Source organism: Gadus macrocephalus, chromosome 9 (genome assembly GCF_031168955.1).
Source record: "Gadus macrocephalus chromosome 9, ASM3116895v1".
Lineage (NCBI taxonomy): Eukaryota > Metazoa > Chordata > Actinopteri > Gadiformes > Gadidae > Gadus > Gadus macrocephalus.
In genome coordinates, this window is record NC_082390.1 from 19312076 (window position 1) to 19331626 (window position 19551).

Genomic DNA, 19551 nt, shown 5'->3' on the forward strand with positions numbered 1-19551 from the left:
CTTCAGATTTCACCACAGAAGGAGGGGGAAGCAGTGAGATGGAGGGTGGGGGGGGGATCCAAACCAATAACACCCCGCTTTACAGATCACAGCAATTAATATCCAACACGATGCGGTTCTAGAGAGGAGGAAATCACAGCTCACCTTGGGGACACCCCCCCTCTCCCCCCTTCTCTCTCTCACTCTGTATTTTTGACCTTTTGACCTGCAACTCCACCAGAGTAGGAGATACAGATAATTAAAGAGAAAGGGAGAGAGCGAGAGAGAGAGAGAGGGAGAGAGAGAGAGAGAGAGAGAGAGAGAGAAAGAGAGAGAGAGAAACACAAACACACTCACACACACACACACACACACACACACACACACACACACACACACACACACACACACACACACACGCACACACACACACACTCACACACACACCCACCCCCTCTCAGCCCTGCCCTCACTGTCCCTGCTGGGACGAGGCAGAGACAGTTCACTGGTGGGTGAACACGGCGGAGGAGAAGAGAATAACACCGCACAGTAAACCAGATGGGTCCCAAGACACTCAAAGATAACTGGCAGGTTGTCAGCAGCGATCTGCATTCCCACGTCTTCCAGCCCAACACGTCAGAGCGGTGGGAAAAGTCACGGCAGTGAGCGTGTCTGAGTCTCAGCTAACAAAGCTAAGCTGTTCTCATGCAGTATTAAAACCCGCTGCCCCCACACTAAGGAACTCACCTTTCTACCAAACGGTCGCTTATCTTAAGATAAGTAAAGCTGTCATGGTTTACACAGGCAGGTGGGATGCACAGGGATGAATGGTTGAAAAGGTGAATTAATGGATGGATGGGTGAATTAATGATTTGATTAATGGGTACATTTATTAATGAATGGGTCAATTGGACGGGACGGGAGAGTGATTGAATTAATTAATTGTTGGGTGAATAGATAGGGGAATTAATGAATTAGTTAATTTATGAATTACTTGGAAAGTGAATGAATGAACTAACAGCATCACAAACCGCCTCATTTTAAGTAAGTGAATGAATGAATGAATCAACTAACAGCACCACAAACCGTCGCATGTGAAGAGACAAAAAGAGGAGTTCACAGTCACGTCTGAAGTAAATGGTTCTGTATGATTTCCGATGTCAAAGCCAACACATGTTCTCAGTGACGTTTGTGATCCGTTGTGGGAGAGTGTAGGCCTGCTCCACGTTGTGTATGTGTGTGTGTGTGTGTGTGTGTGTGTGTGTGTGCGTGCGTGCGTGCGTGCGTGCGTGCGTGTGTGCGTGTGTGTGTGTGTGTGTGTATTGAACAACGAAAACAGGCTTTCAACAACTCACCCTGGCCTGCTTGTTTCCTAGAAACCCTAAGAGGGAGAGAATGATGGACCTATGTCTTCAGATGGGAACCACATCTCCTGCCTACTGGCATACCCATCAGGACAGCCAGACGACAGAGAGGAAGGGGGCAGATCATTACGAGTCATCCCCCCCCCTCCCCCTAAATCTTCAGCCGCTGCGTGGGGTTGTTATGGGGGGGGAAACCCAAGACCCCCTTCATACCGCACATGCCCCACGCCGCCAAGGATAGCATCATTCCTGCTAGGATTACACTCTCATCACCCCTATTTAAAAATCATGGCCACTTCTCACAGGCTGCGTCGGCAGAGTGTGCTAATGATATAAGCAGGGTGAGGTCATTAACCTCCGCAGAGGCAAATTGGTCGGAGCAAAACATCCATCGCGTAGTTTAACGGTATAAAGTCAGGCGGCGAACACTTGAGGACTCAATGAGTGAGATGATTACAGGGATTTTAAATAGAGCTCTGAAAAAATGATTATAATTCATATCTAGAAATACTATGTAATAGCGGTAGCTTTTAACCATCGTTGACCCTCTTTTTAAAAGGGAGTAGCCTACTTAAATCCACCTGTGATATTATAGACGTGTGTGATTTCTCACAAAACATGCATGAATGCCGCTGTGGCGGTGGTGAAGTCTGCTTCTCCCCGGTGCCATCGCTCTTCCAGACCTTGAGCCCTGCGACTCCAGCTGGAGAGACCAACGAGAGCTTGACGAGGTGCAACAGACATATTCAAGTAAAATACTAGAATGCCGCTCACTGTGATAACAATACTCTGTAAAGAACATTTGTGTTGCGGAGGTTAAAGCCGTGAAATGCTGAAAGGTTTAGTTTCAAGACGTGGGCGTCGGTGTGTTTTATTAACAAAATTAATATCTCAGCGTGTTGTTTACCCGTTTCTCCACAAGCACATTCATGAATGTCAGCTTTAAGCAGGACATGTGTGGGAGTGAACAAACCAAAGACAACAAAAACCCCGGAGGAAAGATGTGGTTCCTATAGAGAGACTGGGAAGTCCCAGGGTAATGGAGACCTCCGTGTGATGAGCAATTGATATAAAAGGCATGATGAGGCCCATCAAACAGAGAGCCAGTCAAAAAGCAAACCACTCAATATAGAAGTGAGTTTAATGGCTGCTGGCTGCCCCGGGCCCTTGACCCTCTCCCAGAGCTTCTATGTTAGTCACTCTCCGCTGCGTTCCAATTGAAATGCAGCCAGACTGCTTGTAGATGGGATTTCAACCACCGCATTTCAAGGTACACGGGTTAATGGAGTTTAACCAATGGCTGTGGGTTAACGCAGACCTCAACGACGTGCTGGTTACAGTTATTTTATGCAAAGCTCATAAGGAGGAACTTGTGTCTAAGCAGGAAGTCAATCAATGTCAAAGAGTCTCACAATAAAGACTGGTCTACTTTAATAGATGAAATTAGTAGATTTCCAGGTCATTGACATGTGTACAGATCTGTATAGCCATATCTCTAACCTCTCCAATTATTAGTATTATATTTGATCAACGGCTGGATCAGCAGAGCTAACAAGTAAATAAGGTGTTTATCCAATGGCATTTCAGGAAAGCTTGTTTTGATTTTTCTGAACTGCTGTTAATGCATTTTAATCCGCCAATTCTGCATTGAAGCTATGAAACCATCACGTTTATTTATGCGTGCCTCATCCGTGGGACCAAACATATCAATCTACTGTACATGGCATTAATTACTCCCCTGGGACCTTCATTGAGGAAAACATCCAACACTGTAGTTTGGAATAGTAAGCCTTGTGAACAATGCTAATAAACTGGAAAAACACAGTCAAACCTCACAGTTTGTAATTTGTTCAAATTCAAATTTAATTGTTTATTTCGTAAACACAGAAAAGCAACTTTCCATAACAGGAAGCATGCCAGGGAATATAGACCTATAGGGCTTTGGTGTTACTTCTACATCTAAATCATAAATACTTGAGCAGATGCAACCACTGATAAATAAAGAGAAACCTGCTTCAAATAAGTTAGTTACAATATATTGGTTGTATAATATTTTAGAAAATAACAATCCTCCACGTAAAAAAAAATTTGTGACAGCGTTGTAGAAAACAGCTGCAGCGCCTCATTTCTCCATAATGAAAGTCCAACAGGGGTGTAGTGGCGCCATCTAGTGGCTGGACATCGCCACATACAGCTGTGAGGACTGCCTGATAGCCGTGGAATCCCCGGCATTATGTACAGCTTCAATGACGTTATGTCTAATGTTGGCATGTTGTATATCAACATTTCTATTTATTAGTGCGATATTGTGTACTAATAAATACATATAAATGATCCTCATCTGGGATCAAGAACTAGAATAGTTCCCTAATGTAAATTAATAATCGTTAGTTATTTTCCAACAACCATAGATAGGCTATTAAAACTGTCGCCAATGCTAAACCTGTTCGTACGTTTTCACAAGGGATTCTCAGAATTCTCACTTTCATCTCACAGGCCGAAGAAGGAAAGTTCCTTAATTTGAACATGTATCCTTTGTTTAAATCTTAAAATTAAGGCATTCAAATTGATCACCGTCCCTCCAATGTGTTATATGAATATGACAGTCCTTGGAACAATAAAGGTTGGGAACCCCTACTGTAAGGAACCAAGTTCAGCGAGATTCACTTTATGACACAAAGGATATTAGGCAGGCACTGACAGAGGAAGTCGGATGTTAGCACGTTTTTACATGTTCGAAGCCATGGTTCGAAGGGGTTCCGTAGACGGATGAGGCTGAGAGCCACGTGTCTTTTTTTTGTGAGTTCTGAGATTAAACTCAGAATTCTGACTTTAAACGAAGATCACATGTGGACCTATCCTTTTCCGTAAATTTGCATGTTGAAAGGCAAAATATGAAAACGTGTTTGTGGAACGTTTCATGCAGTTTAACTACAGCAAGATACAAATATTTTGCAATGATAAAAATCAAAGGCTTGCAACAGTGATATCAAAACAGGAGGTCATTTATTTTGAACCAGCCTTGTAGCTCAAGATCAGCAATATATATCTTTTTTCTAGGATGAAAACACCTTTATCCGCTGCAACATGGCAATGCAAAGTCAGCCTGCTGGTTGTACAAATAGCTGATATAAAAAAAAGTCGTAGAAAAGAAAAACATATACAAAGACCATTTATACCAGGTCTGTCGTGATAAAAATCTACTTAATTCCTATGTGCCAAGAAAGAAAGAGTTGATAAAGTGAAATATATAAAAAAAACATGACTTATATTTTAGCCACATCGATTGAGTAACATTTTAAATAACATTTTTTCTTCACACTTTGGTATACAGACCAACATACAGTTGCAAATAAAAAACATAGTAATCATACAGATAAGAATACAAGAGCTAAAAAAAGGTAAGGAGTTCCACTATTGCACTTCTGAGACAGGAGAGGGTCAGCAGGTCGAGGAGTTCCACTTCAGGGCTTTCTCCGTCTGAAAAGAAACGGCATAAAACCATGAAACAATTCCTTTTAACGCAGTCACCACTTCTCTTAATGTTGCACTGAGGGAGAGAGCTGCTTACTTGACAAATCCTCGGTGCTCATAACCGGGCCCCATGTTGGAGCCGGCCCTCATCTCCACGCCAACAGCACACTAGGAGGGCGGAGAGTAGAAGTCACATACAGCGCCCCGGAAATCACCATGAATTACACAGCATTCCACCGCCGGTCGACGTCTCACTCCTCTTACCCTCGTCTCTACATCGGTCCACTGCCCGCCCTGGTCTGAACTCTGAGGACTTCCCTCGGAGGACCTCCTCTTGCGGCTGCAGGACAGCGACAGAGTAAAGCAGGCATCGTATTTCAAAATAAGTCAATTTTATTCCAGCTGGCCGACTTGTTTTACACTTTGTCATTGAACGTTCCTTTGGACCAGACAAGTTGGGTCTACATAAAGTAGATAACCCTTGAAATTTGATTGCTGACTAATGACACACAATTAATTCCCGACTAGTCACACAGTATTCGCAACGCCGTAATATGCAAAGTTTTCGGCAGGTAAGAAAATCTTGAAGGTGCCAGAAATGTCCAAAAAAGACCGCCGCAAGGTTTGTGTTACGTCCATCTCTCTTCAATCACGTTATTCTGTCTCATGACCGTGCCAAACTTCTCCTCTAGAAGACGTAAGCAGGCCGGTCAGGGGACCAGCCGATGGCGGTGATCTCAGGGTGCTGATGTCTTTACCTGGGCGCCGTGGTGAGCTGCTGCCTCAGCGTCTCGATGTCGGTGAACTGGACCGACTGACCGCCCCCTCGGGTCTTAATAACCTCGCCCTGGAACACAAACACACAGTGGGGGTGCTGCCTCAGTCATGGAGCTGATCAGGGTGACGGATTATACATCAGCCTGTCATCACTAGGGATGGCGAAAAGGCAAAATATTCTTGACCGCCCACTGAGCCTCAGTAACACGGTTAATACAGGTTAACCGATCAGATTAAAATGTGCAATTTGAAATAACAGCCATTTCGAGCCGCGCCAGCCGGCTGCTATTTCGTAACTCTGCTCATCTCTCTCCCGTTCTACCTCCGACTTTGAGCGTGAGGGATAATTTTTTTCACTTCATCCAAAAAGATCTTGAATGAGAAGGCTAACTGTAGTCTTATAGCGTTTAGTGTAATGTCCATAATAATTAAGAGCTCATATTCTCTACCGCTCGCATGCGGGAATAATTAAGACTTGAGGAAAAATTAAATAGTGGGCTAGAGATTGGGCAACTTCCAATAAGTCACCTCATCTGATCATCTTTTTGTGTGAAGTGGAACCAACACACACTCCACACTGACCCCAAAAATTTTTTTAGCCGACAAGATTGATCGGTTAACTTTGATACGGTCAACCATCGGTCAAACGGTCATCGGTTAACATTCGTAGTCATCACCTTAGCTCGGTTAAAGGAACCGATCTAAGGTGATGACTAGGGGTGTGAACCGATGACCGTTAGCCTGATGGTGCGTGATAATCGTACAATGAACTTCATTAATTGAAAGCGCCTTGTAGTGAGTATAATAAACAGGTTTAAGAGTCAGGACTTCCATTCACCAGGACGCAGCCATTCACCAGGACGCAGCCATTCACCAGGACGCAGCCATTCACCAGGACGCAGCCATTCACCAGGACGCTTCCATTCACCAGGACGCTTCCATTCACCAGGACGCAGCCATTCACCAGTGCCGTGTTCCAATATCCATACTATCCGTAATTACTAGCCTAAGTTTGAGTACGTAGGGCGTTCCGATTCAGATCGGGCGAAAAATAAGTGGACTGAAAGGACCCGGATGGTGGACTCAAAACGGTCAAATCGCGAAGTGTGGATCACCGTACACTTTTCGTACTCAACGGCAGCCATCTTAGCTACGTAGCGGAAGAGGGCGGAGCCAGGCTGAGCCGAAGTCGGCGCATCTTCCACATAGCCTGCATTAATACTACTTTTGTAGTCTTTATAGCTTTTTATAGCAGTTAGGCGTAAAGAGTTCACCGTTCAAAGCGGGATGTTTATTGCGGGGGAGGAGCCGCGGCGGCAGTCGTGATCGTTATTTTCTGTCATCACGGAGTATTCGATTTGGAACAACACTGACATCGGAAAATGAGCGCACTTAGTGAGTGCGGATAGTGTTCGTTTAAGTGCACTCATGGATTACCTTGATGAGTTTAGTCTGGATCTCCCCGTCGGAGGCCACCTCCTGGTGGGTCAGGACGTAGCGGTCACACTTGGACAGGACCTTCTCGCTGGCGGCCGAGACCTTGATGGAGTTGGGGATGCTGGGCTGCAGCATGGTGCCCAGGTCCACGCTGGAGGCCGGCTTGTGGTCCACCCACTTCTCCCCGCCAGCGGAGCGCGACCTCCGGTGAAGCGCACGCACAGGCGTGGTGGTCTGCTCGACACAAGACCCACGGAGCAGGGAGGGCAGAGTTACCAGGAGGGCAGAGTTACCAGAGGGGGGCAGTTACCAGGAGGGGCAGAGGCCTGTTTAACAGCCAGCCGGTTAGAAAACACGGTTCGTCAAGGTTGGGTTATTAGGTTGTTAACGTGAGGGTAGGAAACACATTTCAGTATTGACTGAACTTAGTATCCTTTGTCTGTGATTCATCCAGCTACACTTGGAATGTTTCGATCTCGCCCTGCCTCATGTGACTCATGTTGCTTCAGGGAAACAAACATGACTAAACTATCCTCCAATCAACAACTTGTCTCATCTTGTGTGCTTTCTGCCACTACAACTGCACTGACCCAGCAAGCTCCCTCTTGAGCCACCGTACACGGCGAGGGGGGCGAGCGTGAGCCGGCCTCCTCCACTGCCTCCCGATCACAGCACCTGGCCGGCCTGCCCGCTGGGGGGTCCTCAGAGGGAACCGGGGCCGCACCCGACCCCCACGCAGAGCCACAGGAGGACCAGGGCTCAGTGGAGCCGCTGGTCGGGGAGGGAGGCCTAGTCTGCCGCCTAGTCTGTTGCCTAGTCTGGTACCTCACCGCTGACCTTGTCGCTGGCCTGACCTGGGGGGCTTCCACCTGGCTGTGGTGGTGGGGGGTCTTGGTGGACACACGCAGTACATATAGTAGTTAGTAACATAGTAATATAGTGAGTAAACATGCGGAAGAACAGTCAATAGTCTCATCGTGACACGACCACTTTAAAAAGGACAATATGCATCAAGATTAGTAATATTAATTCAAAAGATATACATACAATAATACAATATGAATTTTTAACTAATGTAATGAAAGCGTTGATGGTAGGCTTAAAGCTGATGTGACTGTCCCCTTGGACAGGCGGTCATCGGGAGCCTGGTGACAGAGCCTGCATGGTAGCTCCTTGGATCAGAGGGGAGGAGCACTTACGGGCATCGGTGAGGGCGACGCAGATCTCTTGGCGGGAAGGCGCTCCTCGCGGTGGGGCCGCTGAGGACGGGCCTGCCGCTGGGGGGTGTCGGTGGGCGGGGCCGCGGGCCCCTTGGTCTCTGTGACGATGGCCTTGAGCTGCTTCAGCTTCTCGTTCTTCACCCACAGCTTGTTCTGCATCTCCAGCTGCTTGGCGTTGACACGGCGCTCCTGCACAGCGCGGCAGACACACAGCGTTAGAGAGCTCTGGGGGGGCCCCGAGGAACCGTCAGACGCCCGACATGGGGGAAGGTCACCAGATGCTGCTCATGGGAAAGCGTACATAGTGCAGGTTGTTAAAGAGGTGATATTATGCCACCAGTTGTGAGTGTAGGGTTGCCGCGGTATACGGTATTACCGGTGTTCAGGCCAACACCGCTTACTCTGTGTTGCACACCGGCACCACCGAGTTTTTTTCTTTTTTTTCAGCAATAAAAAACAAATTCAGTAAAAATGAATTTACTGAATAATATAATTATTATTAAGAAAATTAAAATGCGTAGAATAGGCCACAGTTCTGCTCTGTACGGGAGAATTGGCGCGCGGAGAATTGACGCGCTTCCTTACAACACCGGTAACCATAGCAACGCCGGTAAACAAACCCCGCGAAGCCCAATCCCTACATGAGCTCCCCGCACTACGGCCATCCGGAGGCGCACAGAGCTTTTGGCCGTGATATTATGATCTATAAAATTATATTATACTATTATATATAGAACGTTATAAGACGCCGAAAATTGGCGCGCTGCCAGCCGCTGTCACCGAGTGTGAGAGGAGAGTTGACGGAGAAGATGGCGGTTGACCTATAGTTTCAAAGTTAATACGGTTTATACCGGTAATACCGGTGTTGACACAAGCGTATTACTCGGTGTGGAAATGTCCACACCGCGGCAACCCTATGCGAGTGTGATTAGCCATTACAAGCCGTTTGAAAATCTGCATTTTCCTGTGCTGTGACACCTCACGTGTTCCCCCAGCCCTAACCCTAAAGCCCAGTTCAGACCAAAGATTCACCTTGCAACGGCTTGCAACGAGACGGTTTTAGAACGTCGCAGGGGCGGTGTGAACGGGTCGTTGCAAGGAGTCGCCAGAGATTGAACATGTCAAATCGCAAGGTCCAGTTTTAGAACGCGGCGATTTAACTATTTCTCTTCAGCCAATCACAGCACAGAACAACTTGTACGTCACGGCCTTACTCCGTCCCAGTACCGTACTGTAAAAATATCTGATTGAAATATCCGATATCCGGAGAATGACAAAACACAGTAACTCTAGCCTACTCTCAAGCAAAATAAAAATAAAACTAACCTAACAACTAAAACTAACCTGCAAACCTAACTAAATCGCAAACCTAACTAATCTAACCTAACCTGCGCAAATGATGCTGTTGTGGCTCTCAGCTGTGCCAGAGCGTTCACAGTTGCTAGGGAAACCACCTAGCGCGCGTTGCAGCCAGTGTGAACGGCCCAGTTTTAGAACGTCGTAGCCCGTCTCGTCGCAAGGAGTTACGAGTTGCAAGGTAAATCTTTGGTCTGAACTGGGCTTTACCCTATGATGGATTGATAAGTAACATTTGCTACAGTCCACTGGGTAGGCTTGTAGACTGTTCTATCAATCATTCATCTAGGTGGACACGCCCACTCGTGATGTCACTACGGCACAGGGAAGGGCAGATTTTGTGGTTAGCTGGTGACCATAACACCCCTTTAAACGTGCAACAAGGTCAAGGCACGTGTAAAAACGAAGAGGGAGGAGCAGGGCCCATGTAGGGAGGCCGTCTACGTACGCATTCCTTCTCCCACTTGTGCTGTGTGTCCGACACCATGCCCTGCATCCGCTGCTCCATCCGCTTCTTGTCCACGTGCTCCCTCTTCAGCCGCGACTCCCGCGTCTCCAGCTCCTGCTGCAGGGACCGCTTGTCCACCTCGTAGATGTTGGTGGTCTTCTGCAGCACCTCGATCTGGACCAGGGACGGACCACATTAGACCCGAAACGCACTCTGATCCCGGGTGGGAACTTTGAGTCATGGCAGTAATACGTACAGGACAGCGAAATGAGAAAACATTGATACACATATTGAATCCAGGAGGGTCAATTCACTTGTTCCCCTCAGAAATATGTTAGGTAGTTAAGTGTCCTGGTAACCTGGTTCAACGGATGTCCACTGAAGAAGTGGCAGGTACACAGCTAGTTATTGCTAGTAGACACGAAGGTGGTCGGATGGGACTATTGCAGACTTCTAGCTACTCTCGTAAAAAACATTAACCTTTGGCCTGGTCTGAACCTGGGAAACTACTAGTTTAAGCATCAGTTGCATTAGTATCCATACAACCGGTTTCATGGCTGAGACCACATAACAACAAACCATTATTAGAAGGGACATTTCCAATAGTTTGTCCTCGCACCTTGTACTCTTGCATCTTGGTCTTCTTTTCCAAGCGCTCCATGTCGGCCCTCTGGCTCTGAATCTGCCGGTCCTTCTCCGCCAGCTTCCCATTCTGCTTGTTGATGAAGTCCTCCTTGTTGAAGAGGCTGCCGTCCAGCTCCTTGAGCGAGGACCTCATCACGTTGGCTGAGGAGGGAGAAGGATCGGTGAGTGACGGAGCTGTCGACAGACCCGGCGGGGAGACGTGTCCACACCAGCCCCTACGGCCCTCCGAGCCCACCTGCTTGTTTGTACTGGTCGATGATCATCTGCCTGATCCGCTGCCTCTTCTCCAGCGCCTCGATGACCCGGGGCAGGGTGGTGTCGTCGTGTGGGTCCGTCAGCTCACAGCAGGGCAGCGGGGGCATGCTGTGCAGCAGTTGGCCCAGGGTGGTGGTGAAGTCTGGAGGACAACAAATGTTACCTTTCTAGCCTGCTCAGAAGGCCACCGTCTCTCTTTTCGTTGTCGTTTGGTTTCTCGTGCTCGCTACCTTCTTCCGAGTTGACTTTGGTCTTTATGCTCTAAATCTCAGTTAGTCAGTCAGTCAGTCAGTCAGTCAGTCAGCACACACGTTCCGGAATATAAAACGCAACCATAGTGTGCCACGGCAGTCACCTCGGTCTGCTGGGCCCCGCTCATCGACCCTGCGGGCGGGGTCGTCTTTAGAGGCCTGGTTCCTCTGTCGCCGGCCTGCAGCGAAGCCACACACTGGCCTGTCGGCCGGCCGCGCCACTTCCACTTCCTGGGTCATCTCCGCAAAGCGCATCACCAGCTGTGCACATAGACAGGACATCAAAATAAAACCTGTGGAGTAAGAAAGCGGCAAAGAGAATGGAGGAAGAAAGGACATTACCATGGTTTCCTCAAAGTCTTCCGCCTTCGGATTGATGCACACGATCATTCTCACTTTGCCTTCCCCATCAAAGTAGTTTTTGAAGAGGTGGGTGACTTTAGAGTCCCTATAGGGAACCATCTGTTGGGGGCAGAAGAACACAGGAATAAACACACACGGACACACACACAGAGATCGTATGGATGCATGGATGCTCAGAGGCATCGCTTCAAATACCAACCTTGTTTGTGCCGCACATCTGGTTCTCCCGCAAGACTTCAATACACGTCCTCAGAGTCATCAAGGACTGGTTGATGTTACCTGCAAAGCACCAAGTTGTAACAATGCTGCCTACATCATCATCATGCCCCCCCCCCCCCCCCCCCCCAGAATGGAGTAGCCTGTTGGTTTGGGAGGAACGTTACCGGCTTCGCGGAGGCGGTTGCCATCGGCCCGGGTCCTGCTAGTGCGCTCGCTGCCCGCCAGGTCCACCAGGCACAGCTGGCTCACCGCCACCTGGCTCTTATCCTGGACAGAGACAGGGACCGTTGGTATCAGACTACAGTCTCACCACCACCTCCTACGAGGCCTGCGGGCCTGGTCCCAACAGAGAGGGGACCGGGGGGTTTCCGGACGTGACCTCACCTGAAGGATGTTGTCCCCGTCTGCGTCCAGGGGCGCCTGGGCCAGTTTGATGATGAAGACACTGTGGGAGCGGCTGGACTCTTTGTTCAGCTGGGTGTTGGCGATCCGCCTCTTCTTCTGACCTGGGGGGGCGGAACACACTTTTCAATCACGTGTATTCACAGACGTACGGTCAAGCTGGCCTCGTTAAACCGGTTCATTCCTGCCTCTAGCCTGCTCAGAGAGAAGATAGATTCATGTCATTCCCTGGCCAGAGCGCCACCCCGCAAGGGGGCAAGGAGCCATGCCAGGTCCGAAATACGGATCATCACTGCAGTGTGAGGGTTATTATATTGAAGCACATTGTACATCTGCTTGACTTGCCTCTCCAGAACACCTCAAAGGCCTCCTCGGTAGTTTTGACCTCCACTTCTGTGCATCCAGCAACATACATGTTGTGGTTCTGGTCCTCTCTGAGGATTTTGGACTGCGGTGGTCTGGAGGAGAGACGAGGACGAACAGTCAATAGCAGAACCACTTCTCAGGCACCTTCAACTACGAAGCTGATCGATGATGTACTGAAGCAGGGGAGCAACGGGATAACTTGATTGCAGCCACTGAGAGGGAGAGGTGAAGTCATGCAATGATGAAGGCTGATACTGAAGGAAGGGGGAGCATTTGGGTAATGGGGGGCGCTGCCACCATCGGTGTGAAGGACGTTGATTAAGGTCAACAGTAAGGGACATTGCAGCCATCGGAATTGATTTAAAAGCTTTGCTAACAAACAGCTTTTGGACCACAAATCAAGCATTGACGAATCTGACGAGTCAGAGACAAACAGACAGGAACACAGACAGACACACTGGGAAGCTAGAGGGGGGGGGGGGGGGGGGGGTTCACACTTCACGTACATGAAGTCAGTGTTGGGGGTACCTCCATTCCACCTAACAGTAAAAACAAAGATATGTTTCCCTCAACTAGGCTACCAAGAAATATAACTGAATTTACTAAAGTTCAATACGAAAACAGCCTTAGAAATGTTTAAAACATTTACACATTAAGGTATTCTAAAAACAATGGTCTTTAAATAATAATGAATTTGTTTATTCCAATTTGTTACCATTGCAAGAACCTACTTTGGTCTGATTGGGTCGTAGGGCGTTTCCTCGAGCAGATCGAAGATGTAGTTGTTGTAGATTTCGATGTAGGAGACAAATACGCCATAGCTGCTGTCCTCGTCCACCCCCTCTGACCTGCAGGCTTCCTCTGGGTTCATCATGTCCCGAAACTCAGGGTCCAACTTCTGCCTGAACACGTGGTAGAGGTTAGACTAGTAGGGGTTCACCATTGAGCACCAGCACCCACACAGCGGGACTCGTGAGTCAACCGTGGCTAGTACCACTACCACTCGAACACTTTATACCTCATTACTTATGACCACTGCTTTAGCTCCTCAACTTATTACCTACTTTTTTATTATTATTATTATTATTATTATTATTATTATTATTATTATTATTATTATTATCGTAATTATCATTATTATGATCGCTGCAACTTATTTTTTAACTTATCTCCATTTACTTTATCTTGCATTGTTGCTGCGTTGTGGCTGTTGAGGAACCAAGCCTAAGAATTTTATTCTTGTGTGTAATAAGATGTACTAAAATAAACTGATTCCAATAGTTACCAACCTGGATGAGGGTGTTTTGGGAGCAGAGGGAATGTTGTCCTGCCTTTGGCGTTCCAACAATGCATCGATTTGACTCTGTACATCCAGGCCATTCTTATCATCCGTCTTAAAAACCTTGGAGGGGGAAAGAAAAAGAAGATATGAATAGAGTCACTAATGCAAAGCAGAAAGCACCTTCTATTACCAAGAACTACATCGACACTTTTGAATATTCATCATGTTAAACCAATATAAAGTTGTTGTTTAACGCCTTACAAATCGTTTTGCCTGGTAGGGGCCGATACTGTTGAAGATCATGTCAAGGGACCGGGGCAAAAGACCCCCCTGGCCTGGGGAGCCAGTCATCGTGAAGGTTTTGCCACTTCCTGTAACTCCGTATGTAAATAGCAGCCCTGGAACACAGAAAATATCATAGATTAAAGTACATTATATTACGTCACCTGAAAATCAGAACCATTTGGATATTAAAAGTGCATTTTGCTCATTGATTAGTGTATGACAACAGAAAAAAATTATAGAAGTAGACGTCAAAAAATATAGATAATTCCATTATCGAGTCCCTCACCATTTTTGCCACGGACCAGGTCATCCACAAGAGGTTTTGCCACGTCTTCAAACAGTTCCATCTGGGATGTTTGAATGCCATACACTTTCTTAAAAGAGTATTGTGTCTGAAGAACAAATATAATTTTTTTGTTAATGTGTCCAGTACCGTTTTCAAAAATAATAACACTAGTTTTGAATATTGATACTCAATACTTGAACACGCAGCGTTGTATACCTCTTTGAACTCTCCATTACGATTGACCTTGAGCCCGTCGGGCGTATGCAGCTGAACGGTGGAGCTCGAGATCACCTCAACACAGCATTCCTTATCATCCGCACCTAGAGGTCGCACTCGGCAGTACACCTGGCACGGAGACAAGCAAGTTAGCCTGGTTCGGATACAATGTTGACTTCTGATTTTACCACAGGACACCGTATCTTGGCATCCAATTGACAAACAAAATGTCGTCACCGCAGCCGTTATCTCGACAATACCATGAAGAATCACTTAATCTGATTCAGTGCTGTCCAGACATTCATGTCAGTCAGACAGTTAAATACAGCCAAACAAGGCAACAACACCATTACAAAGATATTCAGATCCCTCTCCTTCTGTGTGAAAATAAGGGAAATAAAGTAGGACTCACCCCCACTGGATCTCTCTCGTTGCTGCTCTGCTTCTTCTGAGGTCTGCGGGCGGTTCTTCCCTTCCTGCAACAGTTAAGATTGAACATTAAGGAAAACGTATGTGTTTTGGTTCAGAATCTGCGTTAAATAAAGGATTGAAAATAGTCGATTGTTTGAAAAGAAGAGGTGATACTCACATCATGTTTCTCGTTTAACTACGGTCTTGTTTACTCAACAAGCTTCCCGGTACCGCCGCCTAGAACTTAAACGTCGTATTTCAAAATGATCGGTTTCATCCAATCATATTCGACCACAGGCGATCACATGTTTCCGCCGTTATTTCCGGAAAAAAAAAGGTGCGCATTCAACGGTAGCACTGCCACCTACCGTTCATCAACGGTACCACACGACAAGTTACAAAACATTACATGTACTCACGTCACGTGTACGATTAGGTCCAGGAACAAGGGGGTTCTTCCAGCGACATACAACGACATACGTAAGCTTGATTTGACATTTAATTTTCTGATTGACTTTATCTTCGAAAACTACTTATAACTGTTTTTTGCACAACGATGCTTACACTCCACAGAGAGAAGATGAAAAGTAAAATGAAGTGAATCATTGTATTCCGGGCGAAAAAATATTGCTAAAAAGAAAGTACGCAATATGACGGGGAAGACCACAAAAGCAGGTATGTATTGCTGGCTCAGGTATAGCGTATACGGCCAAAACTATATGCAGTATTTAATAAAATTTCCTTCAACGACTCCTCTACAAACTATTTATCAGGAACCTACAGGAGAGGCGGGCCCAGAAGCATCTTGCACTACATTTATAAGAGCACTCTGGGGGAAAGCCTCCATTCCCAAATTCGACAGGTAAGATTTATATTCATGGATGGTGATTTTTCCAAGGTGACACTGCAGTCTCAGTCACTATCTTGTAAAACTGCTGTTTCAGTGCCTCCAGGAACCATTCGTTCGCTCCCTTGAGTCCCACAGTCTCCACCGAACTGCCAGCCCGTTTAACCGCAGAATCACTGTGCTTGAATGGCACCCTACTCACCCCACCACCCTGGCTGTGGGCTCCAAGGGCGGGGACATCATGCTCTGGAACTTCGATGGCCTCAACAAGGTCACTTTCATTCAAGGGGTGAGAAAGGCATAAACTGTGGTCACTGGTCATCATTTACAATTCACACACTACATATCAGCCTAGGCCACTGTGTAGAATCATTTCATCACTTCTCATCGTTAATGAGATGGGGGTGCTAGAGATAGCAATTGAGAAGGAGCAATTCCTCTGTGAAAATGATGCATTTGTCTTGTTGTGCCCAGAAAGGAGCTGGAGACTTCATTGGAGGGATGAAGTTCTGTCCAACGGACCTCTCCAAGGTATACACAGCCTCTGGTGATGGCACTCTGTCGCTGCGGAGCTTTGAGCGCTGCACGTCCACCGTCCTGTCCACCACTAAAGACTGTAGCCATGACTACCACGATGTCTGGTGAGCTTTGAGATCAAACGCCAAGGCTGTTTGTTTATGCTACAAATACTTTCAGACATTTAGTGTATTTCCAGATTGACGTGTCCTTTGACAGCACTTCTCGGTTTAAACATGGCAACGTCTTCCCTTCTAGCTACTGGTACTGCTGTGTAGACGTGTCTGTCAGCAGACAGATGCTGGTGACTGGGGACAATGTTGGACAGTTGTCATTACTGAGTCTGGAAGGCCAAAAAGTAAAGAACCCCAGAATAAAATATAAACATGTTATAATAAATATATGTATGTGCTCCTGTAACAATGTCCTCTTTTAGCTATCAAAACACATTTGTTTGCTTGATCCTAGATCTTTAGCGACAAGTTGCACAAAGCTAAAGTGACGCACGCAGAGTTCAATCCCCGATGTGATTGGCTGATGGTTACTGCCTCGGTGGACCACACAGTCAAACTCTGGGATTTGAGAAACATAAAGGACAAGAAAAGCTTCCTCCATGAGATGCCACATGACAGGGCTGTGAACTCAGGTACATTCAAATATGGGAAAGTGATGTACAATGAAAACAAAGATTGACATGAATAAATTGAATTAACAGAGAACATGTCCCTGGAGCGATTGACAGATGAGTTTTCTTTCCAGCTCAGATGTCCTCTAATTGATCAAATGGCTGCAATAGGAAAGTAACAGTGCAGGTCGACTTTATTTACAGATCCCATATCATGCTTTTTTAGGATTAATAATTGCATTTGGGGGTACTACTAGAATAGGGTTACATGACGATGTTAAAATGGCCCTTATTATTCTCACACGGTTCATTTTAGCAAAAGCAAATTTGGCATTTTTCAAAAACATTCTGACATGTATCATGTCGCTTAAAGGTCCCCCTCCCGAGTAGCCCAGTCTGCTGTGATTGGTCAGCACGCCCACTCTGTGGCGATTGGTCGTGATCATTACGGGTTGCCGGGAAGCGCGACTTCCCACTCCCACTGACATCACACCGTTACGGAAGTAAAGTTTGACAGCAAACAAGCTGTTTCACGCGCTTATTGAGGGTCGTTCTCGTTGGGCGCGAAGACTCCCCCTGGCTCAGACTTAATTTTTCGAGCTTAGCCGACGTAAAAACATGTATACGAACATCATGTAACATTCTAAAGCAAAGGAAAAAGTTGAAAAAGCATGATGTCAACCCTTTAAGAAAGCACTGTTTGTTTTCTCCCACAGCATACTTCAACCCTTCTGACTGCTCAAAGCTGCTCACCACTGACCAGCGAGACCAGATCCGGGTCTTCTGCTCTTCTGATTGGTCCAGACCACAGCATGTCATCCAACACCCACACCGGCAATTTCAACATCTCACACCCATCAAAGTGGGTTCCCCCCCCAACAATATCATCTGTCATGGTTTTAGTAATCGCAGTGGCTGTTTGCTATAAAGTTACGTAGCAGAAGTTTATCTCCAAAGCGACTGCATGTCTGGCAAACATACATGTGATTAATGAACAGCTGGGGGTGAATCTTACTGTCGGCAGGGGGTTGAAACATTCTGAACACGGGTCTTATTTCACTGCGTGGCTCTCATATGTCCAACCATACGTCCACAGGCCACGTGGCACCCCGTGTACGACCTCATCGTGGTTGGCCGCTATCCAAACGATAAAGTCTGCCCCGGGGATGTGAGGAGTGTGGACGTGTATGATGCCAACACAGCAGAGCTGGTGTGCCAAATGCAAGATCCCAGTGCCTCTGGGATCATCCCTGTGAGTATGTTAGATAGGTTCAAGAGCACTGGGCTTTAAGTGTCTCTGTTACTGTCTGATAAGGAATCAATTATTTTTGGACACTTGCTTGACGGCAAAGTATTTGATTTAATTTTAGAGCATGATCATGGGAAGATACAGGCAGCAATTTACCAAGCAAGCATTCCATGAGACAATGGGTATACATAATTGTTATAAGGAAACGTTCACATTGTGGGCAGTAACAACAAAGGAAACAAAGGTGAGGGGGAGTGACCATCGAGGAGAGTTTCTGACTGGCCAGGGCAAAAGTCAGCCATGGTGGGAGAGACCAAGTTAATTTGCAATACACTATGGGTGAAGTGGACATGTCTGCAAGGCTGCATGCAAGGCAGCAAGACAGTTAAAGGAATCTAAACAACAAATAGTGAGTAGTTTGGCCTCAGTATCAGACTTCGTGGCTTCAGTGCAAATAAAAACTACCTCTAGGTCCTAGGAGAATGTATACAAATTCCTTTTCAATTGACTAGTAATGATATAAACCTTGTTAATATAATTATATAGTTACGATTAATATTACGACACTTTCGACATCTGTACTTTAATGATGTGTTGCAGGTCAACAAATTCAACCCGAGAGGTGATGTCATAGCCTCTGGAATGGGTGAGTTGAAACTGAAACTGAAACCTGAATTCCATTCAGAAACACGGAACCATGGGTGCATCCGTACTGTGCTTAACCAGGTGGCTGTGTGCACCGCAGGGAGCAACATCCTGGTGTGGAAGTGGGACGGCTCCCCATGGAGGGAGCGCGGTGAGCCGACTGAGGGAGAGGGGTCCAGGGCCACGAGCTCCAGGGGCCAGCGGGGCAGCAGGCCGCCGCGACCTCCCAGGGACGGGAGGTCTGCGGCTGGGGACGCAAGGCTGAGGAAGAAGAGATCTGCCCTGGAGGAGGGAGAGACACAGACTGTGGCCAAGACCAGGTCCAAGAGCACGGTGAAGACTAAAGCACAGAGGGGAAAGAAGAAGTAAAGACGGACCCATGGAAGATGCTGATTGGTGTTGTTTATTTGTATATAAGGTACCGGATGTTCTTGTACATGTGATCATTCAGGTTGTAGCGCTCTCCAGGGATTTGTCCATTCACTTAAGCCTAAGGTTATACAGGCGAACAAATTCTATTGTATACTTTTATGTTTTTTGTACTGTTGTTAAATAAAAGGTTATTTGATGATTTGATTATTATTTTATGTTTAGAAAGCATGTTAAAAGTTGCAGTGTGTAGCATTAAGTGGT

At 46.7% G+C, this 19551-nt stretch overlaps 2 protein-coding genes and 1 non-coding gene across 6 annotated transcripts; 1 reads left to right on the top strand and 2 right to left on the bottom strand.

Moving 5' to 3' along the window:
- Nucleotides 1-4391: 4391 nt before the first annotated feature.
- kif23 (kinesin family member 23) lies at nucleotides 4392-15343 on the bottom strand. 4 transcript variants are annotated; one of them, XM_060061875.1, is made up of 24 exons: nucleotides 15215-15343; nucleotides 15038-15101; nucleotides 14626-14754; nucleotides 14410-14515; nucleotides 14100-14236; nucleotides 13846-13958; nucleotides 13288-13458; nucleotides 13063-13095; nucleotides 12536-12648; nucleotides 12173-12294; nucleotides 11953-12055; nucleotides 11769-11848; nucleotides 11549-11668; nucleotides 11311-11467; nucleotides 10936-11097; nucleotides 10675-10841; nucleotides 10056-10229; nucleotides 8231-8440; nucleotides 7622-7921; nucleotides 7032-7265; nucleotides 5576-5664; nucleotides 5082-5157; nucleotides 4915-4985; nucleotides 4392-4823 (listed from the first exon to the last, which is right to left on the bottom strand). In XM_060061875.1, exons 1-24 carry the CDS (start codon nucleotides 15217-15219, stop codon nucleotides 4808-4810), a joined length of 2952 nt encoding a protein of 983 aa, XP_059917858.1. In that variant the 5' UTR covers nucleotides 15220-15343; the 3' UTR covers nucleotides 4392-4807. The 4 variants fall into 4 exon arrangements, with proteins under 4 accessions (XP_059917858.1, XP_059917859.1, XP_059917861.1 ...); XM_060061876.1 differs by lacking the exon at nucleotides 13063-13095; XM_060061878.1 differs by lacking the exon at nucleotides 7622-7921.
- On the bottom strand, nucleotides 12386-12488 carry LOC132465308 (Z30 small nucleolar RNA). Its single transcript, XR_009527541.1, has one exon. It is a non-coding gene; the product is annotated as a Z30 small nucleolar RNA (small nucleolar RNA).
- A 60-nt stretch (nucleotides 15344-15403) lies between the features above and the next one.
- ddb2 (damage-specific DNA binding protein 2) lies at nucleotides 15404-19487 on the top strand. The gene is made up of 11 exons (XM_060061976.1): nucleotides 15404-15516; nucleotides 15610-15711; nucleotides 15810-15898; nucleotides 15981-16172; nucleotides 16358-16524; nucleotides 16658-16757; nucleotides 16868-17045; nucleotides 17741-17886; nucleotides 18121-18276; nucleotides 18874-18919; nucleotides 19019-19487. The coding sequence occupies exons 2-11, from the start codon at nucleotides 15687-15689 to the stop codon at nucleotides 19285-19287; spliced, it is 1368 nt and encodes a 455-aa protein (XP_059917959.1). The 5' UTR covers nucleotides 15404-15516; nucleotides 15610-15686; the 3' UTR covers nucleotides 19288-19487.
- The last annotated feature ends 64 nt before the right edge of the window (nucleotides 19488-19551 follow it).